Source organism: Phacochoerus africanus, chromosome 6, assembly GCF_016906955.1.
Source record: "Phacochoerus africanus isolate WHEZ1 chromosome 6, ROS_Pafr_v1, whole genome shotgun sequence".
In the NCBI taxonomy this organism is placed as follows: Eukaryota; Metazoa; Chordata; class Mammalia; order Artiodactyla; family Suidae; genus Phacochoerus; species Phacochoerus africanus.
The window spans coordinates 95611968-95635327 of record NC_062549.1 but is presented as its reverse complement, the minus strand read 5'-3'; the positions used below and the strand labels follow the sequence as shown (position 1 = coordinate 95635327).

General features: G+C 49.6%; 1 protein-coding gene across 2 annotated transcripts in view; it reads left to right on the top strand.

Annotated features, from left to right (window-relative positions):
• Window positions 1-8680: 8680 nt before the first annotated feature.
• The window catches only part of IL6R (interleukin 6 receptor), a 56880-nt gene continuing 42200 nt past the window's right edge, over window positions 8681-23360 (top strand). For both annotated transcript variants that reach the window (XM_047784466.1, XM_047784465.1), the window contains exon 1: window positions 8681-9096. In XM_047784466.1, coding sequence (XP_047640422.1) covers window positions 9012-9096 — 85 coding nt within the window. In that variant the 5' untranslated portion in view covers window positions 8681-9011. The remainder of the gene's footprint in view (window positions 9097-23360) is intronic.

Here is a 23360-nt window from a genome sequence, read left to right as displayed (position 1 = left end):
GTTCCCAGACCAGGGATAGAACTGGCTCCATGGCTGTGACTCAGCCGAAGCAATGACACCTCTGGATCTGTAACCTGTTGAGCCATCAGCAAACTCCTAGATGACCTTTTTCACTTAACAATGACTTCATTTGAATGACTCTTTTGTGCCGGGCCTCACACTAGGTGCTGGACTAATCTTTACCATAACATTTTTGCCTAGATTATTGCAGAACCTCCAACTGGTCTCCCTCTCTCCCCTGTACTCCAGCCCTCACTTCTGAAAAGCTGGTTCTTGCCACACCTCCCATCAAAGCTCAGCATCTCTTGCAGGGTGAAAACCTGAGACTTTATGTCATTCTATGGAGCCCTATATGCATTAGAATCCTGTTCCCTCTTTTGCTTCTCACTCACTTCCTCCAGTAAGCTGGCCACTCTGCCATTCCCCACACGGGCCAGGCTCCCTCCCACCACAGGGCTTTTGCACTTGCTAGTTCCTCTACCTGGAAGGCCTCCCCCAGCCACCCCCGCAAGGCTCACTTGTTGGTTATTCACTCCAGTGCCCGCTTCTCAGTGAGACCCTAGTTAAAATTATCACCCTACCTCCCCCACTTCCTGTCCTACTCTTTCCTTTTTTCCTTTAAGGTAATCATCACCAGATAACATACTATATATCTTCTCTTTTATTTTATTGTCTCTTGTCCATACTACCATGTAAACTCCTCGAGGGCACAGATTCCCCCCCCCCCCCACTTTGTTTATTGCATCTGTTTTACATATCTGAACTTTAAAGCCTGGTTTGTTTAATTTTATAATTGTGATGCTTTTAAAAAATGTGTAAAATGAGAGTTCCCTGGTGGCTCAGCAGATCCAGGACCCAGCATTGTTACTGCTGTGGCTCTGGTTACTGCTGTGCTGTGGGTTTGATCCCTGGCTCAGGAACCTCTGCATGCAGTGGGCATGGTCAAAAACCAAAACAGTGGTAAAATGCATATGATATAAAATTTACCATTTTAACCATAATTAAGTCTGCAGTTCAGTAACATTAAGTACATTCACATTTTGTGCAACCATCACCACCAACCATTTCCAGAACTCTTTTCATCTTGCAATACTGAAGCTCCATACCCATCAAACAATAATTTCCAAAATTTTCATTGAAAAAAAATACAGGTACCCCTATGTTCATCACAGCACTATTCACAATAGCCAAGACATGGAAACAACCTAAATGTTCATTGACAGATGAATGGATTAAGAAGATGTGGTATATATATGCAATGGAATACTACTCAGCCACAAAAAAGATAAACTAATGCCACTTGTAGCAACATGGATGGAACTAGAGATCCTTATACTAAGTGAAGTAAGCCAGAAAGAAAAAGACAAATACCATATGATATCACTTATTTGTGGAATCTAAAATATGGCACAGATGATCTATCTACAAAACAGAAACAGATCATGGCCAAGGAGAGAAGACTTGTGGTTCCCAGGGGAGGGAGGGAGATGGATGGGCAATTCAGGGTTTTTTGAAGCAAACTTATATTTGGACTGGATGGGCAATGGGGTCCTACTGTACAGCACAGGGAACTGTGTGTGATTGGGTCAGTTGGCTGTACAACAGAAATTGAAGAAACACTGTAAATCAACTACACTTTAATAAAAGTAAATAAATAAAAAAATAAACAATAATGTCAATTTTGTCTCCCCTCAACCCCTGGCAAACACCACTTTACTTTTTGTCTCTATGAGTTTGACCTCTCTGGGTTCTTCATATAAGTGGAATCATACAGTTTTTGTCCTTTTGTGTCTGGATCGTTTTGCTTAGCATATTGTCTTTGTCATAGCATGTGTCAGAATTGCCTCTCTTTTAAAGACTGCATAATATTCCATTGCATAGCGATACCACATTTTGCTTCTCTCTTCATCCATAGATAGACACTTGCTTCTATTTTTTGGTTATTGTGAATAATGCTGCTCTGAACGTGGGTGTGCAAATATCTTTTGAGTCCCTGCTTTCAATTCTTTTGTACATATACCCAGAAATAGCATTACCAGATCATATGGTAGTTCTATATTTAATTTAACTGTGCTGCTTTTAATAGTTATAAAATTTTAACATTCTATAAATATTACAAGAAGAGATTTAATAACACCTTTCTGAGAATGGTGCCAAAATTCTCAAAGATGTGAGATTTCATATATATATATATATATATAAAATATTTACATTATATGTAACATAAATATTATTAATATTCAATATAATATTAAACAATATTATTAATATTTATACAATAGTAATATTTAATATAACATTATTAATATTAATAATATAATATTATAGTATTATATATATATAAATAATCTCCATACAGTGAAATTTTTTTTGTCTTTTTAGGGCTGCACATGGCATATGGAAGTTTCCAGGCTAGGGACTGAATTGGAGCTGCAGCTGCCAGCCTATGCCACAGCCACAGCAATGCCAGATCCAAGCAGCATCTACACCCTATGTCACAGCTCATGGCAACACTGGATCCTTTAACCCACCAAGCTAGGCCAGGGATTGAACATGCATCCTCATGGATACTAGTTGGATTCTTAACCCACTGAGCTACAATGGGAACTCCCACACAATGGAATATTACTCAGCCATAAAAAAGAATGAAATTCTATCATATGCAACAACATGGATGGGGTAGAGGCTATTATGCTTAGTGAAATAAGTCAGAGAGAGAAGAACAAATACTGTATATTATCACTTATAGGTGGAATCTAAAAAATCAAACAAAACACAAATAGACTCACAGATATGGAGAACAGCTAGTGGATACCAGCGGGGAGAGGGAAGGCAGAAGGGGCAAGATGGGGGCAGGGGATTAAGAGGTACAAACCATCATGTGTAAAATAAATAAGCTACAAGGATATATTGTACAACACAGGGAATATAGCCAATATTTTATAATAACTTTAAATGGACTATAATATATAAAAATACTGAGTCAGGGAGTTCCCGTCGTGGTGCAGTGGTTAACGAATCCGACTAGGAACCATGAGGTAGGGGGTTCGGTCCCTGCCCTTGCTCAGTGGGTTAACGATCCGGTGTTGCCGTGAGCTGTGGTGTAGGTGCAGACGCGGCTCGGATCCCGCGTTGCTGTGGCTCTGGCGTAGGCCGGTGGCTACAGCTCCGATTCAACCCCTAGCCTGGGAACCTCCATATGCCGCGGGAACGGCCCAAGAAATAGCAACAATAACAACAACAACAACAACAAAAAAGACAAAAAGACAAAAAAAAAATATTGAGTCATATGTTGTGCACCTGAAAAACGCAATATTGTAAATCAACTATACTTCAATTAAAAAAAAAAATCACAGAGTTCTTGTTGTGGCTCAACGGTTAACAAACCCGACTAGGATCCCTGAGGATGTGGGTTTGATCCCTGGCCTCGCTCAGTGGGTTAAGGATCTGGTGTTGCCTTGAGCTGTGGTCGTGGACACAACTCAGATCCCATGTTGCTGTGGCTGTGGCATAGGCCTGCGGCTACAGCTCCGACTGGACCCCTAGCCTGAGAACCTCCATATGCCACGGGTGAGGCCCTAAAAAGTCAAAAAAAAAAAAATCACTTCTCTGGATTTCCTGTCTTGGTGCAGTGGGTTAAGCATCTGACTGCAATGGCTCAGGTTCAGTCTCCTGCCTGGTGCAGTGGGTTAAAGGATCTGGTATTGCCACAGTTGTGGTGTAGGTCAAAGCTGTGACTGGACCCCTGGCCCAGGAAATTCCATATGCTGCAGGTGCTGCCATAAAATTTAAAAAAAATCCCTTCTGGGGTAAACTCAGCTGGAGATGTGATGAAAAATGGAACAGAAAATGTATTCAACTGTGCTGCAGGTGGTGAATGGGGAGAGGCTCACTGTTTTGCTGGAGCTGGGAGGCTGCATTCCTCCCACTGTGGAAGTGCAGACTTCTCCCCAGGCTGGCCAAGGGTGCCAGAATCAACTGGGGAGTGCTGCTCACCTGAGTTCTGCTGATGAGAGGGGGCCCCCATATTATTATTATACTATTATTATTTGTGTGCCTTTTTTTACATATTTAGGGGTTGAGTTGGAGCTGTAGCCGCCAGCCTACGCCACAGCCATCGTCACAGCAATGTCAGATCTGAGCCCATCGGCGACCTACACCGCAGCTTGTGGCAACTCCGCACCCAGGGATGGAACCCGCATCCTCATGGATACCAGCTGGGTTCTTTAACCCGCTGAGCCAGGACGGAAACTCCCACATTAGACCCCAGCTGCCCACTTGCTATCAATCTCCTCTCTGCGGAGGAGAGAGGCAAAGGGAAGGCTTCGGGGAATAAGGAGCACCTTTCTGTAATTATTGATGAGTTAGGGCCAGAGGCTGGGGTTGGGGGTGGGGGGTCTGCAGGTCAGCCTGCTACCCTTCTTAGGCTGTCATTGCCCATGAAGGTGAATAGAGCACAAAGGGTATTGTTCTCAACTTTCCGAGTAGAGAATCGCCCTGACACATCAGCCCAAGCCTGGGGGGTTAAGGGCAGGGCAAATTTAAAAAAAAAAAAAAAAGACTCCTTTGAGTCGGGTTATCTGGGATCTTGACCAGCTGTCACTGCCTGTGTCACCTTTGGCAAACCACTCCACCTCAGGAGGCCTGAGGGAGGAGGAGCAGGTGATGAATAAGTACCTTTTGGATTCAAAACAATCTATGCATTTATTCTATGGGGCCTCCAACAGACTGTGGCAAACTTTAAGAAGCTTAATCTCTTCAGGTCAAAGGTGAGCGAGGACTTGCCTTCTGGGAAGGAGCCTGATAAAACAACACCAGTTCAGAGCTTCCCCCTCTAGGGGAGACCAGGTCCACAGCAAGGACACGCCCAGAGTGGGTGAGAGTGTGGGAGGCCCAAGAAGCCGGTGTCCCAGCCCCCCTCCCCTCCCAACCCACCTACCCCGGAGCCTTGCTGGGATGGGGTAGACAGACGTCCTGCGGTGCCCTTGGTCCTGCGGTGCCCTTGGTCCTGCACGCACAGCACCCTCCCTCAGTGAGAGTTTTGGGTCAAGAGCCAGTCCTCCCTCCAGAGGTACCACTTACCAGCTGTGCAGTCTGGACAAAGTCACCTCACTTCTCTGCACCTCAGTGTGCTCTTCTGAACACTGGGGACAATATCTCCTAACCTTCTGGGTTAAGAAGTTCAGAGTAGTTCTGGAGTTTCCGTCGTGGTGCAGTGGTTAACGAATCCAACTAGGAACCATGAGGTTGAGGGTTCGATCCCTGGCTTTGCTCAGTGGGTTAAGGATCTGGCGTTGCCTTGAGCTGTGGTGTAGGTCGCAGATGCAGCTCGGATCCCGTGTTGCTCTGACCATGGTATAGGCCGGCAGCTACAGCTCCCATTAGACCCCTAGCCTGGGAACTGCCATATGCCACAGGAGCGGCCCTGGAAAAGGCAAAAAGACCAAAAAAAAAAAGTTCAGAGCAGTTGTGAAAGCACTTTGTAAGCAGCACAGTTACCCAGGAGAGGTGCCCTGGTTAAAGTCCTCGCTGACCCTTCGACTGCAGGATCACAGCAGGGTGTCTCACTTCCCAGGCCCCAGGGTGCTTCAGTCCTGTCTGGTCCTCATTTCCAACTTCTGGTGACCTGATGTCCTCATCTACACTCTGCAATTCACCCCGGAGCTCTTACCAAGTCTATATCCCCCCACCCCCCCACCCCCCCAGGAGTTCCCACTGTGACTCAGTGGGTTATGAGCCCAACTAGTATCCATGAGGATGCGGGTTTGATCCCTGGCCTCACTCAGTGGGGTAAGGATCTGGCGTTGCCATGAGCTGTGGTGTAGGTTGCAGATGAGGCTGGGATCACTCGTTGCTGTGGCTGTGGCAAAGGCTGGCATCTGCAGCTCTGATTGGATCCCTAGCCCAGGAACTTCTATATGCTGCAGGTGTGGACCTAAAAAGCAAAAAAAAAAAGAAAAGAAAAAGTCTCTATCTCCCACATTCCTGAGTCTTCTCTTCCTGGAACACTGGTGACCCCCAGGGGTCTGGCATCAGGAACCAGGTCTGGGAGAGGGCAGGTCAGACTGAATTGAGCACATAGGCTTTCTTCTCTTGCTTAGCAGTGTTTTTCATAACACAGCCTGGAATGTTGGTTCAGGAATTTTGAACCTCTACCTGTTGCAGAGTTCAGGTGGGGCTTGACCAGACTCTATTCCAGGGAAGGCCACATCCCAGACAAATGCCCTCCATGTACCACACCCTGCTCAGCAGTGCAGATAATGGGGTGGTGAACAAAGTCAGCGTGGGGTTCTGAGGTGGCACAGAGACAGACCACATAATCTGACCTCGGAGATGATAGGCATCCAGGGAGGCAAGGAAGAGAGAAGACACCTCACCTCCCTGGAGGAGACATCCCAGCCAACTTTTAAGGGTAAGTGGAATGTAGGACAATGAGGGGAATTTCTGGCAGAGGGAATAGCTTGAACAAAGGTGTGGAGGTAAGAAGCCATAAATAGGAGTTCCCGGTGTGGCACATCAGAAACGAATCCAACTAGGAACCATGAGGTTTCGGGTTCGATCCCTGGCCTCGCTCAGTGGGTTAAGGATCTGGTGTTGCCGTGAGCTGTGGTGTAGGTCGCAGAAGCTGCTTGGATCCCGAGTTGCTGTGGCTGTGGTGTAGGCTGGCAGCCATAGCTCCGATTAGACCCCTAGCCTGGGAACCTCCATATGCCGCGGGTGTGGCCCTAAAAAGGCAAAAGACAAAAAGAAAAAAAGAAAAAAAAAGCCGTAATAATATTGTAGAAACGTAATTATATTCAGAAAATGAGGTTGAGAAAATAAAGATGGGCCAGATCTTTTAATATGAACCACAATACCAGCAATTTGCATGTTGTTGTTCTCATCTTACACATCAGGAAATAGAGACTCAGAGAGGTTAAGTAACTTGCCCAAGTCACACAGCCAGCAAATGGCAGAGCTGAGATGGAAACACCATCTGTCTGACTCCCAGCTGATGGATTAGAGATGGGGAGGCCCCCTTTGGTGCAGGAGCCAGGTGGGGTCTGAGACACCTGTTCTTGGGCTTCAATAGCCCTCTTTCAAACTCACCTATCTGAACAGAAGGCTTTCTGCAGCCTTCTGGTTTTAGACTGCAGCTTGTAGTCCCTCTTTGATCATTTTCAGGTCTGTATCTGCCACAAGTAGGGGGAGGGGCAACCACAGTGGGAGCCCCACCGCAATGTCATTTTATTTATTATTTATTTTTTATTATTTAAAAAAATTTTTAGTGCTATACAGCAGGATCTCATTGCCTATCCATTCCAAAGGCAATAGTTTGCCACTGTTAATCATATTTATTTTATTATTTTTGAGGGCCACACTGTGGCCTGTGAAATTTCTCGGGGCAAGGACTGAACCCGTGCCACAGCAGTGATCCGAGTCACAGGAGCGACAATGCTGGATCCTTAATCCACTGAGCCACCAAGGAATTTTAAACAGCAGGAGAAAGGGCTAGTGCCAAAAGATCTACCTTCCAACATGCTTTTTTCCCTCGCCTGTGGGTGTGGCTGGAGCAAGCCCACCCAAACCAGCCTCTGGCATGGGGTGGATCGGGGCAGGTACCTGGTTCTGCCAAGCACTGCTGATGGGAGGTTCCCACAGAGAAACCTAGAAGCACGCCGGCTGCATTGCAGAAACCCTATTTCTTCAGGCCGGATCCTATCATCTGGGGGCTTCCACCAAACCATGCCCACTCCTGCTGCCCCAGGAGCCTTGGTCCTGGTCCTGAAGCCCAAAGTGGAAAAGCACATCCTCATAAGCAGTTGCTGGGCCAGAAACCTCTCAGCCTAGACCTTATTTCAGTAATTTTCATTCCTTTCAAACTCAGCTCTGAGGCCACCTGTCAGATTCAGGGTCCCTGGGGAACATTGGTGGGCCCTTTAAAGAGATGGTTGTGGTTGCTTCTGAAAGCCAAGTACCAGTTTCTATCTGTCACATCAGGAGGGTGGACGTGCCTGTTTTGACATCGATGGAGCACCTGTGGTCTGGACTCTGTGTCGTGTGTGTAGATCTTTATAACCATGGTATCTTCATAACCATCCTGATATTGACTTTCTTATCTCTCTCTGACATATGAGGAAACAGAAACTCAAAAGATTTCACACAGCTGTCACAGAAGGTGGAGGTCTGGAGGGGATACTTCCATTTGGAAGCTTCCAGAGCCCAAATCTGTCCCTGGCCTGTGCTGCAGGGAACACAGGCACAGAGAAAGGATGAACCTTTACTCTATCGAGGATCTCGATGCCCGAGCCTCATCCCAGATCCATTAAGTCAGAATTAAATCCATTAAATCTCTGGGCGTGGAGCGATACATCGGTGGCTTTTGGGGCTCCCCGAGTGATTCCGAGGGGGCAGAAAGGGCTGCCAAGCGCTGCTTTACTCTAACAGTAAGCGGCACATCGCCTCCTCCAGGCTCTCCAGGTGCTCCTTTCACAGAGTAATCCTGGTCACGAAACCAAAAATCAAAACCGAGCTGGTGGCGTCTAATTCTCCTCTTCTCATCAATAGAAGGAGAGGGAGGGAGAGTTCGCCCCCGCTGGGCTCGGGGCTCAGGGCCTCGCGGCTCAGGTGCGGCGCTGCGGCCGGAAGCCACCCCCTCCGCTCGGCCGGTGCGCGGGGCTGTTGCGCCATCCGCTCCGGCTTTCGTAACAGCACTCTGGGCCGGCCGAGAGACGACTCCAGCGCGAGTTCCTCAAATGTTTTCCTGCGTTGCCAGGACCGTCCGCTGCTCTGAGTCATGAGCAAGTGGGAAGTCGCACTGACAAGGAGCCCAGCCAGAGGGAGCCGAGTCGAGTGCGGCGCGGGGCTCGGGGACTAGCCTTGCGTGCTGAGCGCGGGCCCCCCGGGGATGGGGGCTGCCCTCGGGGCTTGAGCCCGCCCGCCGCCCCGCCCCGGCCGCCCGGCCGCCCGGCCGCCCGCCTGCCTGCCTGGCTGCCTCTCTGGGATCATGGGGCATTAGCTGAGGAGGAAGCATGCTGGCCGTCCGCTGCGCGCTTCTGACCGCTCTGCTTGCCGCGCCCGGGATGGCGCTGGCCCCGAGGGGCTGCTCCAGACTGGGTAAGGGCTTCGGGCGCATCTGAAGGGCTTGGACAGCTGGTGGGTGGGGGAACCTCTGCGGCTGCCGCAGACTCAGGGCAGCGGAGGGAGGCAGGAGGGGTGACGGCCCCCCTGGTCGGGGCTAGCTTGGGTCCCCGCGGCACAAGGTGCGGTCCCGGGCTGCCCCGGCTGTCCGGTGGCGGCCGCTCGCTCGCGCGCCCCCTGCTGCGTCCTGCGCCTTTGGCCGGGCGCGCTCTCCCCGTGACGGCCCTGTGGCCGGGAAGCTCCCTGCGGTCTGCGTCCAGGACAAGGTGTGTTCTCGCGTGTCCTTCCCAGCGCCCCCGGGAGTCCTTACACAGCTGTCCCGGGTTACTTTAAGAGGCGATGCCCTAGCGGAGTGGAGTTCCTGCCCGGGGCGTCCTTGGTACCAGCGCCCCGTTTGCCCCTCAGCTTTGGGGAAGGCACTCCTCCTGGCTCTCCCCTCCGCCCCCTGGGTTCATGTGTGGATGACAGTGCCTTGACTGTGAAGGGACTGATTTCATGGGCTCTGAGTCACGGACTCTCCCGCTGCCTTGTTGCCGGCACTCGCTTAGGCAGACACGAGCTCTAGCAAGCTGGATGCCCCCCTGAGAATTGAGGCCAAGTGGGGAGGCTGCCCAGGGATTGGGGCGGCTTGAGGCTGGCACACACTGGACTCCACTGCCAGACCACAGGAGGGGGAGGTAGGGGGACAGGGGGCACTTGTTGCTCCTGCGGACTGTAATCCGCCTCTGGCCGGCAGTCCTTTCTCTGGGCTCTGGCGGCATGCCCAGCTGCGTGTCTAGTCGCTCCTCTGGAGGAGCCGGGCAACTGTTTGTCCAGAGGTTTATTTTAGGGTCTGAGGGCTTCTTTGAGGACACAGTGGAAAACCGTGGGGGCAGCTGGCAGGCTTCTGGGAACGGATTGCTGGTGAGGCGGGGGCTCTGGCTTTCACTGCTAGAAGGCACTGCTAGACCCCACTGTGCTCCTGCCCCAATGAACACCCACCCTCTGCCTGTCTCTCACTCCCTGCTGGAGAGAGCTGGAGGCTGATGTGCCTGCAGCTCTCTGCTTTCTGAATGGTTGTGTTCCTTGGGTTTGGAAGAGGAAGGTGAAGGGATTCTTTTTCTTGGCACACATTTATAACTCCTGCGGGTAGTAGCCATTGTTGATGGAGGCCTCTGGTGCTTGACATGAGTTTTCTAATCCTTCACCACGGGATCTAAATCTTACGTGGTTCCAAAGAAGAGACTGAGGGTCACAGAGGTTGGGATAGGAGGTTGTCAGGCTCAATTGGTGGAGGCCCACTCCTCCATGTTCCTCTGTGCCCATGTGGTAGGTCCCGAAGACTGCCAAATGTAGAACTAGCCCAGCAGGCAGAGCTGGGGGTGTTTAGGGGGCAAGCTGAGGGTCCTCCTTGGCTGGCTGAGCTCTGGGCAGAAGAGGCCAGGGGAAGGGAAGGCCTAGGTTGGTCGGCTGTGCTGTCAGAGGAACGCGAGGCAGGGTTGAGGCCTGGGTCACCTGGGAGGGAGCAAGGCTTCTTTACCTGCCTCTGTTGCTACTCGCACCACACCCCAGGGCACCTGCCCCAGGGGAATGACTGTTGTGGCTGCCGCTTCCTTTTGCTTCTGAGTGGTTGCAAGGTATGGTGAGGGCAGCCAGTTGCAATCAGTTCTCCATTTTCCTGGTCCTTAGGTGGGACAGGCAAAGTGGTCTCAAGGCCTGGATGGCCTGTGCAAGGCAGAACTGAGAGTTTGGGGAGGAAGTGAAAGCCCTCCCAGTTCAGAAGGAAAATGCAGAGAAGTAGAAAATACCCAGCTCCCCCCTCCCACACGCACACAGACTCAGCCCACAAACTCAGAGCAAAAATAAAGACCTCGCACAGGAAACATGGAGCGAATGACTGTGAGCGCTCTCGCTTTGGAGAAGAGAGGGGCCGGGGGGAATCGCAGAGGCTGGAGTTGGTTTAGAGGGGGAAGTCCGCTGCTTCCCGGGCTGTGGGCTCTTGTAGCCAGAAGGCATGTTTTCCTTGGGAACAACAGCTGCCCACACCTCTGATTGCCGGCAGGGCTGCTCAGGTGAACTTGCTAGAGGCCTGGACTAGCTGGGACAGAGGTGTCGGGTGTGGAAGGCCTGGACATCGGTGACTCAGGTTCCTTCCGTCTTCTGCAACGCAAGAGTCTACACAACGCAAACACCTGTCAATCTCTCAAAGTTCTGTCTCAACCTCTGAACTTCCCTTTCTGCCCCCAGTGCCTACCTGCCTTCCTAGCTTACCCGGCATCAGTATATCTCAAAAAGGTGGTCCCTGGGTCTAGTAGAATTGTGTGTGTGTGTGTGTGCGTGTGTGTGTGTGTGTACCCATGCGCATGTGCTGGGAGTGGGGGAGAGGTGTTTGATCAAAATACTGATTCTCGGCCTCCACCCTCAGATATTTTACTGAAGAGAAATACCTGGGAGTGAGGCTCAGGAACCATCCTTTTCAACAGACACTCCTTGGGGTTCCCACATTTGAGGCTGACTGGCTAAACGCTGTGATTGAGGAACTCAAGGAAGCCCCCAACCCCCACCTTGGGGCTTCTAGCTGCCAGAAATCCTGGCTTTGGCTCTGCCCCTTGTTTACTTATTATAGCACACATTTCTGGAGTCGTGTGATGCCCTGGGATCAACTACCAGAGTCTGCCCTAAAAGGAGCTTGGTCAAGGGGCTGAGAAAACCCTCAGACTCACCCTACGTGGTACCAGCTACCCAAAGTCAAGTTGTCTGGCGAGAGGGGCGGACCAAGACCCCAGCAGCAGACACATGGACCCTGTCTGCATATCTCATCCCTGACCCTCAGCATCCCTCGCTGCAGACTGGCTTAACAAACCCTCCCTTCCAGGGTGTTTGTAGGGATTACTGAAAGCCACCCAGGTGCTCGCTGCTGTAAATACCCTTGCCCTCTGGTTCTCCTGTCCCCCCAGGCCTGCGTGCCACCAGCTGATCAGTGCTCTGACCACCAGCCAGAGCATTTCTATCAGCAGATCTGGGCTTCTCCAGGTCAGTGTTAAGGGCCTACGGCTGCTGTCTAATACAGTCGTAACTTACTAAGTGTGGCTATTTGAGTTTTCATTAATTAAAATGAAATCAAATTTCAAATGTTGTTCTTGGAGTTCCCACTGTGGCACAGTGGGCTCGGAGGCATCTGCAGCGCCAGCACACAGGTTCAATCCCCGGCCAGGCACAGTGGGTTAAGGATCTGCAGTTGTCAGAATAGATCGAACCTGTGGCTTAGATCTGATCCCTGGCCAGGGAACTTCCATATGCTGTGGGGTGGCCAAAAAAGAAAGAAAAAAAAAATGTAGTTCCTTAGCTGTACTAGTCACACTTGGCTACCATATTGGACAGCTCAGAATTAGAGCGTTTCCATCATTGCAGAAAATCCTACTGGACAGCGCTGAATAGAGAGCTAAACAGTTTCTTCCACAGGTTTTCTCTTGTGTCATCCTTTATCCTCCTCTGGACCTTTTTCTCTCCACCCGAACGCAGCTCATCCTGTACAGTTAATTGTTAAGGGTTTGGAGCCAGACAGGTCTCTGCCCAGCCCTGCCATGGAGAAAGAACGTGAGCCCAGGCGAGGGCTTTTATCTCTCGGAGACGCACTGTCCTCACCTAGGAAAATAGAAATAACTACTACATTACCTCACAGGGTGGTTACGAAGACGAAATGCACTAAGTACTGCACACAGTGTGTAGGGAGGTCTCTAGCACCAAGCAGATACTTAAATATGTGTAGCTAGTAATTTACTCACTTGAAAATGGTATTAGGAGCTTCTCCTGTGTTCCAGGCACTATTCTAATAGATCTATATCCAGGATCTATTCTGGATACAGCAGTGAGTAAAAGAGACAAAAATCCCAGCTCACTGGGGCTTCATCCTGGTGGGGATATAAATTAAATATATGGTATGAGAGTGGCGAGTGCTAAGGAGGAGAAAGAACGCAGGGGAAGGGAGAGGGGGACTGAGTACATGTTGAGGAGGATGTAGAATTTTTTGTTTTTGTCCTTTTTAGGGCCACACCCGTGGCATATGGAGGTTCCCAGGCTAGGGGTCCAATCAGAGTTACAGCTGCTGGCCTACGCCACAGCCACAGCAACGCGGGATCCGAGCTGCGTTTGCAACCTACACCACAGCTCATGGCAATGCCGGATCCTTAACCCACTGAGTGAGGCCAGGGATCGAACCTGCATCCTTGTGGATCCTAGTCAGGTTCGTTTCCACTGAGCCACAACAGGAACTCCAAGGATGTAGAATTGATCTTTTTAAGGGGAGGCCAGGGAAGTTTCTCACCAAGAGGGTGATATTTGAATGAAGGCCTGAGGAAATGTAAAAATATTTAGGGATTCTTTTTTTTTTTTGGCCGCCTCCGGCATAGGGAGTTCAGATTGGAATCAAATCTGAGTCACAGCTGCAACCTATGCTGCAGTTATCTGGATCCTTTAACCCACTGTGCCGGGCCAGGGTTTGAACCTGTGTCCAGGTGCTGCAGAAACACTGCAGATCCCATTGCACCACAGCAGGAACGCCTTAGGGAATTCCTTATACTCCCATCTTGGGCAGAAACATTCTTACCTCCTTTTTAATAATTTGTTCCTACTTGAGGTCCTGTGGGTTCTCAAGCAGAGGGTTCCCTGGGGACGCGTGAGTGATCCCTGCCCTGGTGAAGCTTGGGGTGGTCACTGGGCCCCTGCGACTCCAGTGCGATAGGGAAATGCTAAATGTCCGGTTATTAACTGTGCCAAAGGATGAGTCTTTAGAAGAGAATCAGTAAGGGCCGGAGTGGCAAGAGGAAGATGGTTAAAAAAAGAAAAAAAGGCTTTTACCTCTTAGAGTCCCTCTTTGGTGACTCCTGGGGAGTGTCTGAGTTTCTTTTGGGTAATCTTTGCTCTCCTCTGGACTCGAGATCCAAAAAGGTCCAAAGTCTCTGTCAGAATCAGGGGCTTTTCTGGCACAGTCTTTCCTGGGTTTGGCCTGACGTCGAGCTGCACCTGGGCAGGCTCCCCCACACTCACCTGCCCCCACCAGCTCTGCCCTCTGGCTTTGCCCCTAGGTATGTGCCCCTGTAGCCCTGGCTCCAGGCTGTCTCCCAACTTCCTTTCCTGGAAAGCATCCTTTGGTCTTCCCTCTTCCCATGGCGGTTAAAACAACTGTTACCATCACCGAGTACCGATTGTACACAGAACTTGCTAGGCTCTTTGCATCTGGGACCTCACTTGCTCTTTACAGCAGCCGGGTGGAGAGGAGCGCTTATACTGCATAGCTGGGGTCCACTGCAGGACAGCGTGTTTTGTTGGGGGGGTAAAATCAGGAGGTCAGTTGAGTATTCTATTGGACAATGGAGAGAAGATGCTGAGGAGTTGGATACAGGATCTAGAGTCTGGACATGAGGACTGAAGTTGAGCTATGAATTTGGGAGTTGGCCGACAGCAGATGTTATTTCAAGCCTTGAGAAGAGAGGCAGGAGTGTAGATGAAGGAGAGAAGAGGCCCTGGGCTGAGTCCTGGGATGCTCCAATCTTCTCCGGCTGGAAGATGGGGAAGAGACTGAGAAGGTGAGACCAGTGAAGCAGGAGGAGAAGCAGGAGAATTGTTGTCCTGAAAACCCAGTGAGGACAGTGCATCAAGAGGCGGGAGCTGGAGTTCCCTTGTGGTGCAGCTGGTTAAGGATCTGGTATTGTCATTGCAGCGGCTTGGGTTGCTTCCGTGGCTCAGGTTCGATCCCTGGAGCTAGAACTTCCGAGTGCTGAGGGCATATCACCTCTCCCCACAAAAAAGAGGTGGGAGGAGTTCCCATCATGGCTCAGTGGTTAACGAATCCGACTAGGAACCATGAGGTTGTGGGTTCGATCCCTGGCCTTGCTCAGTGGGTTAAGGATCCGGCGTTGCCGTGAGCTGTGGTGTAGGTCGCCGATGAGGCTCGGATCCTGCGTTGCTGTGGCTGTGGTGTAGGCCGGCGGCTGTAGCTCTGATTCGACCCCTAGCCTGGGAATCTCCATGTGCTGCGGCAGCAGCCCAGGAAATGGCGAAAAGATAAAACAAAACAAAAAAGAGGTGGGAGCCATCAGTGGTGTCAAATGCTGCTGAGAAGAGGACAGTGTGACCCATGGACTTAGCTACACGCAGGCTGTTGGTGATGTTGTGTGAGGCGTTTCTTTGAAACGGTGGAGGGCTAAGGTTGACAGGAGTGGATCCGCAAGAGAATGGGAGGAGGGGAACTCGAGCTGCCAGGCAGAGGCTGCTTCTCTGAGGACTTCAGCTGTAAAGGGGAGTAAAGAAATGGAGTGTTCGTTGGCTGGAGAAGTGGGGCCTTGAAAAAGATGTTGTACAAGATGACGGCTCTCTCAGCACGTTTGCCTACTGATGGAAATGATCTAGCAGAGACCGAAAACGGACGGAGAGGTGAGAATTGTTGAAGCAGTGTCCTTGAGTAGGCGAAAGGAAACCGAAGCTCAGAGAGGTGAAGTAACTTGCTCGAGATCGCACAGCAAGGAAGTGACAGACCTTGCTTTGAATTCTGCTTTTTCCATGATATCACGTGGGCTGCCAGCTACCCCCACCCTTCCCTAAGCCCTCGGACGTCAAGGTCATTGTCTCTCTTCTCAATATTCTGAGACTCAGTAACTCCATTCCCACCAGTGTGGCAGAGACAGCCCACTTTTTGCCCCAGGAAGCATCATCCTTCTTCAGTACTTCTTTTGAGAAGAATCCTTAAGGCCACAGCATCTGTTTAAGCCCTCGTACTGTAACCCCAGCCTCCCCATATCCATTCAGCTCATTTTGGGTCAGGGGAATGTTTTGCAACCACATGTCACTGTAATGAACTTTCTCTGTCTCTGAACGAGGCAGCTGGGCTGGAGAGAGGGGAAATGAAAATAGCTCAGGGGTCAGACAATCCAGGCCTGTCTCTTGGCTGTCCATTTAACAAGCCAGCTGACCTTGGGCCAAGTCACTCCAAGCCCAGGCAGAGCACTGCTTCTTGAGGCTGAAGCAAACCAAAGTGGGTGCTTAATAGCTGTTTTTGATCCCCAGAGTCCGTTGTGACGGGAGGAGGCTATAGTATGGAGACCTTCTCCGAGTTCCCGTCGTGGCGCAGCGCAAACGAATCTGACTGGGAACCATGAGGTTGTGGGTTCGTTCCCTGGCCTCGCTCAGTGGGTTAAGGATCTGGCATTGCTGTGAGCTGTGGTGTAGGTCGCAGATGCGGCTCAGATCCCAAGTGGCTGTGGCTGTGGTGTAGGCCAGCCTCTGTGGCTCTGATTAGACCTCTAGCCTGGGAACCTCCACATGCTGTGAGTGCGGCCCTGAAAAGCCAAAAGCCAAAAAAACGACTTTCTCACAGAAAAGGGGAAAGACACACTAAATGCCATGGGAATAATAATTACAATTGCTCACATTTTTTGAGAGATCAGACGTGTCTTGAAAATAGTGTTAAGTTTTAAACACTGATTATCTAATGCAGTCTTTGCAACAACAGTTTGAAGTAGGTATTATTATTTCCATTTTATGGATGGGACAAGTGAAGCCTAAAGGGGTTAAGAAGCTAGTTCAGGGTCACAGCTAGTGACTGACCCAAGGTTGGAACTTGGGTGTGTCTGAATATTGGGCTGGAATTCTAAACTATTGAACCCAGTGGACTAGGAAAGAGTTCACTTATTTCTATGAAATAATGAACTTCCTCTTTAGTTTAGTTTAGTTTTGTTTTGTATTTCATTTTATGGATACACCAAATTTATTTACCTGGTGTCCTTTTAATGGACATGGGCTTTGGCTTGTTTCCCATCCTGCCATTACAGACGGTGCTCCGGGGAATAATGTCGCAAACCCCTCTTTGCCTGAGTGCAAGAACATCTGCAGGATAAATTCCTCGAGGGTGAATCTGAGGGTCAAAGGCTCTGTGCATTTGTACTTTTGAGTGAGGATGGAAGTTGCACCGCTTCATAATACTTGCAGCAGTGATGCGAGAATGTTCTCTTCCCCACACCTTTGAGGAAAATGTGTTTCTGCACAGAAATGGTGTCTGTGTGGAATTAATTTGCATTTATCTTTCCTTTTTTTTTTTTTTTTATGCTTTTTGGGGCTGTACTTGGCGGCACATGGAGGTTCCCAGGCTAGGGGTCCGATCAGAGCTGCAGCCACCAGCCTACACTGGAGCCACAGCAACTCGGGATCTGAGCCGTGTCTGCAACCTCTACCACAGCTCACGGCATGCCAGATCCTTAACCTACTGAGTGAGGCCAGGGATCGAACCTGCATCCTTGTGGATCTTAGTTGGGTGTGTTTTCTGCTAAGCTACGAAGGGAACTCCAATTTGCATTTATCTTATCTGAGTGTAATTGTACAGGTCTTTCTGTGTTTAAGATACATTTGCATAATCTTTGTATAAACTGTTGGTTCATATTCATTGCTTATTTAAAAAATTATGTTGGTCTTTTACTTATTGTTTACAAGAGTTCTTAATATATTAAATAATTGTGATTTGTGTTACGAATATTTTTCTCTATTTTGTCATTTGTCTTTTTTTGTGAGGTTTGGTTCTTGCCATGCATTTTTTTTTTTCTTTCCTTTTAGGGATGCGCCCCAGCACATGGAAGTTCCCAGGCCAGAGGCTTGCATCGGAACTCCAGCTGGCAGCCTACACCACAACCACAGCAACTAGGGATCCAAGCCATGTCTTTGACCTACACCACAGCTTGTGGCAACACCAGATCCATAACCCACTGAGTGAGGCCAGGGATCAAACCTGCATCCTCACGGATACTAGTCGGGTTCTTAACTCGCTGAGCCACAACAGGAACTCCTTGCCATGCATATTTTTAAAAAAATTTTAGTTGGGGGGAGTTCTTGCTATGGCGAAGTGGGTTAAGAATCAGACTGCTGGAGTTCCTGTCGTGGCGCAGTGGTTAACGAATCCGACTAGGAACCATGAGGTTTCGGGTTCGGTCCCTGCCCTTGCTCAGTGGGTTAATGATCAGGCGTTGCCGTAAGCTGTGGTGTAGGTTGCAGACGCGGCTCAGATCCCGCGTTGCTGTGGCCCTGGTGTAGGCCAGTGGCTACAGTTCCGACTTGACCCCTAGCCTGGGAACCTCCATATGCCGCGGGAGCGGCCCAAAGAAATAGCAAAAAGACCAAAAAAAAAAAAAAAAAAAAGAATCAGACTGCAGTGGCTTAGGTGGCTGTGGAGGTTTGCTGTCAATCCCCTGCCAGGTGCATCAGAATAAAGGATTTGGTGCTGTTGTGGTGTAGGTCACAGCTGGGCCTCAGATTCAGTCCCTGGCCCAGGAATTTCCATGTGCCTCGGGAGCGGCCATAAAAAAAAATTTGTAGTTGAGTTTATCAGTCTCTTTTATGATGTGTAGGTTTTGTATCATATTTAAGAAGATCTTCCCAGACCCAGAGTTGCTCTGTGGCTCAGTGGGTTAAAGACCTGGTATTGTCACTGCTGTGGCTCTGTTCGATGCTGTGGTGTGGGTTCAACCCCTGGCCTGGGAATGTCACCATGCCTCCTGAGTGGCAAAAAAAAAAAAAAAGATCTTCCCGATGCCAATGTTGTTTTTAAAAATTCTTTTTTTTCTGGTATCTTTAAGAAGTTTTTATATTTAAATATTTGATCCATTTTGAATTTATCATGGAGTGAGGTATGAGGTATGGATATAACTTTTTCCTTCTGGTTATCATCTGATGTCCTGTTTTATAGTTTATTGAATAATTCATCTTTCTCTCATTGACTTTATTATTTTTAATAAATTTATTTTATTGAAGGATAGCTTTTTTTTTACAATGCTGTGTTAGCTTCTGATGTAACAAAGTGTTAAAGTGGGGCTTGGTTCTATGTTAGCAAAGTGATAAAATGTGTACTTTTTTTAAGATTTAATTTTTTTCTATTATAGTTGATTTACATTGTTCTGTCAATTTCTGCTGTACAGCAAAGTGACCCAGTCATACATACATATATATATATATTCTTTTTCTCACATTATCCTCTATCATGTTACGTCACAAGGGACTAGATATGTTTCCTGTGCTTTATATACGTACTTTTTATGTTCCCTGATCTTACATACGTACTTTTTCATATTCCTTTCCATTATGGCTTATTGCATTTTTTTTTGTCTTTTTGCCATTTCCTAGGCTGCTCCCGCAGCTTATGGAGGTTCCCAGGCTAGGGGTCCAATCGGAGCTGTAGCCACTGGCCTACGCCAGAGCTACAGCAACGCGGGATCCGAGCTGCGTCTGCAACCTACACCACAGCTCACGGCAACGCTGGATCCTTAACCCACTGAGCAAGGCCAGGGATCAAACCCGCAACCTCATGGTTTCTAGTTGGATTCATTAACCACTGAGCCACAATGGGAACTCCAATTATGGCTTATTACAGAATATTGAATATAGTTCCCTGAGCTATACAGTAAGTGTAGCTTCCCCCCACTGATTTTAAGTTTACCTTTAAAAATCTACTGTATATACTTGAGTTTATACTGCCTGTCAGCATATTAAGTAGTTAAAAATCACAAATTCTGAGGCCTGATTGTCTGAGTTTGAATCCAGGCTCACCCCTAATTAGCCGTGTAAGCAGCCTCCTCCCCCGTTGAGATAGGTTCTTGGGAGGATCAAGTTAGGTGATCCATGTGCATGCTCAGCATAGTGCCTATATGTAGCCAAAACTCTAAGCTATTTTCAAATAACGGTGGTAAGTTACACATAGCATAGTCACACAGTTACATGTTTATCATCTTAGCCCGCTTAAAGGGTACAGTTCAATAGTGCAGATTGAACAATTTTGGTTACTATTATTTCTGAACTTTCTAGTCTCCTCCATAGCTTTATCTGTCTATTCATGTGCTACTACCACACTGTTTTACTTACTGTAGCTTTGTAATATGCTTTAGAGTCTGGTAGGGCTAACCCTGCCCCCAAGAGCTCTGCCTTTTCAGAATTCTCCTAGCTGTCCTTGCTTGTTTACTTTTCTGTTTGAACTTTAGAATCAGCTTGCCTAGTTCTGAGAAAAAAAAAGTTCCATTGGGTTTTTTTTTTCCCTTTTTTTTTGGTATTTTTTTATCTATTTAGGGCCACACTTGCGGCGTACAGAGATTCCCAGGCTAGGGGTTGAATCGGAGCTGTAGCCACTGGCCGATGCCATAGCCACAGCAGTGCAGGATCCAAGCCGTGTCTTCGACCCACACCACAGCTCACAGCAACACCAGATCTTTAAGCCACTGAGCAAGGCCAGGAATCAAATCTGCATCCTCACAGAAGCTAGTCAGATTCGTTTCCACTGAGCCATGATGGGAACTCCTGTTGGTATTTTTACTGTTGGTATTTTTATTAGGATCAAGTAAACTTCGAGATAACTTAGGGAGCACTGACATATTTGTAATGCTGAGTCTTCCTATCTCCAAACATGGTAGGCCTGGTGGGGCTTATTTATGAGGGGAATGGGGCAGGAGCAGAAAGTTGGAATCCAGATTTCACGGTTTCACTGAGGGTAGATGTGCCCGCTCTTCCATTCTGAGCTGCTTCCTTCATGGAGACAGGACGCTGGGCCAGTGTGTGTGCGTGCGTGCGTGCGTGCGTGCGTGTGTGTGTGTGTGTGTGTGTGTCCTCATGGCACTTGGAGATAAGGAGAGGGACGTAGGTTTGAATTCAGGCAGGAGGACTTTGGGGCTTTATAAAAATGTATATGACATTATAACATATACACGGAAGGGTGGATTCAGCAGAAATCTAACAGCCCAGTGAATTTTCACAAACAGCATAGACATGTAACCCCCATTCAGGTACAGGACCAGCCCCAGCAGCCTCTCTGTGTCCCCTTTTAGTCCTCCCACACATACCTCCTTTCTGTGACTTCTTAAGTCTTTAGCTTAGCTTCTCACACCCAAAGCGGTGGAGGAGTGGAAGCCAGGGGTGGATACGGTTTGGGATGGGGAAGGGGGAACAGATAGCAAGTTGGTGCTGCTCCCACCCCCACCCCCTTGCTTCCACAGACACATCAAAGTCCCTGATGTGGGCCAGGCTCCCAGTTAGACTCGGAGACCAAGTTCAGAGACAGAAAGACAACACCTGTTGTGCTGTGCTCCTGGGAAGGCAGTGGGCCGGGGTTCCCCACGATCCAGAGTCCCAGGGCCCAGGTTCCAGTCCCAGCTACACCCCACACTGGCTCTGTGCCTTCTGGGCCCTGGTTCTCCTCATCTCTAAAAATGGGCAGGTTGGCCCGAATCATCCTTAAAGGCTTTTATCACCCTAGAAGAGCGACCCTTAGCTCAGCACCCACTCGGTGGCTGAAGTGCCAACACAGCCCCTTTCAGGACCCAAGTCCTGGCCGTATCCACCTGTTGGCATCAGCGCCCTTCACACCCTGCTTGGTCTTGTCTTCACTCTTTTGATTTTTCAATCTGCTTCTTGGGGTTTGGTGGGGGTGGGAGCGTTGGTTTGTTTGTCCTCCTTTGATATCTTTTCCTCTAATTAGTTTATAATCTCTGAGAGGTGACCCAGGCCAGACCTTCTGGGCCCGGGGCCAGCTGCTTATCTGTGATGCTGCCAGGGGAGGATTAAATGTTTTTCTCTTGAGGAGTTGGTCACACGCGCTGCTCTGAGTCAGCAGCCAGCGTTACCTTTTTTATGGTCCAAAGGAACCTCCCAGGCCCTCTCCCCAAGCAGCAAGTATATAGTCCACTGTGCGGATGGAGGGGAAGGCTGCGCCAAGGTAAATACTGACTCTGCCAAATACAAGACAAACACGAGCAGGTACAGGAGTACAAACACATTACAGGGGGAGGACAGCGGGAGTCCACTGAGGAGGGGGCTGTGGAGGAGGTGGGGCTGGGGGCTGAGTTAGAGAAGGCGGCAGGGGCCAAGCCCTAAGTGGTGGGGCAGCTGGGTCTGGGGATTTTAGGGAGGCGAGTGGGTGATCTGGTGAGGGCCTGACATTGGACATCGAGGGGCGGGGGAGAACTTTTTAACTCATTTTTAAGTCACAGGATTTTTTTTTTCTTTTTTCTCTTTTTAGGGCCACACCCACGGCATATGGAAGTCCCCAGGCTAGGGGTTGAATCGGAGCTACAGCTGCTGGCCTACGCTACAGCCACAGCCACGCAGAGTCCAAGCTGCATCTGTGACCTATACTACAGCTCATGGCAACGCTGGATCCTTAACCTGCTGAGCGAGGCTGGGGATTGAACCTGCATCCTCATGGTTCCTTGTCGATTTCGTTAACCACTGAGTCATGAAGGGAACTCCAAAGTCACAGGATTTTTTTTAAGTCACAGGAGTTCTGCTGCTCTAGCGGGAAGGGATGCAGGTCGGGGTGCTTGGACCCTGGCTCCCTGTGGGAGACCCCGACGGGCTACTGGGTGTGGCAGGGCTGCAGGCTGTAGGAGGGGAGGCTCACTCCCCGCTCACACAGACTGTCTCCCGCCCAAGGACTCCCTTCTCTGCCACAGGGTGGAGGAGAGGAAATTGGGAGAGAGGTGGGGACTCGGTGCTGGGCACCCCAGAGAAGGGGGAATGGGCTGGAACACAGGGAAGCACCTAGATCCCTGGGAGCAGGGGGGTTTTGGCCAGACTCCCCCGGAGCCAAGGCAGACTCCCCCCACACCCACTCATTGTGTGAATTGGGGCCAGGGCCTTAACTTCTCTGCATGTCCATGAAGATGGGGACCGGCCTTGCCTGCAGCAGGGTTGCTGTAGGAGGCAGAGCTTTTAAGTAAAGCTCCTGGCGTGTGCTAAGCGCTGTAAGCAGTGGTGAGCGAGAGGCTTGTGACTATGCGGGAAGTCAGGATGTCAGTTTCAGTCCTTAGATGAGGATGCAGGGAGAGGGGACAGAGCATACTGGGGACTCGTTCTAGGCCCCGTGGGACCAAATTCTGCATGCATCTCTCTTCGGACATTGTGCACAGGTTCTCCTCCTCCTGGAGATGTCTCAGCAGCCACCTCCCTCCAGATCAGGGCTGTGATCGCTGTCAGGGGCCCCGTGTTTCCTCTGTGGCCCCTTCTGAGATCCTGTGTCTCTGCGACCCCAGAGGCTGGAGGCCATCCTGTGCTGCCAGCTGGTGTCCCTGCTCAGAAACCAGGGCGGTGGGATTAGCAGGCGTGAGCTAAACCCGGGTCTGTGGTGGCACCAGGCAGCTGCTTCACCGCTTACATAAACGGGGCCAGGAAGCCAAACTTGTTTTTGCTGGCAGGAGCAATAACAAGCTGCAAGAGAGTTGAGAAATATGTGTCTCCATGTG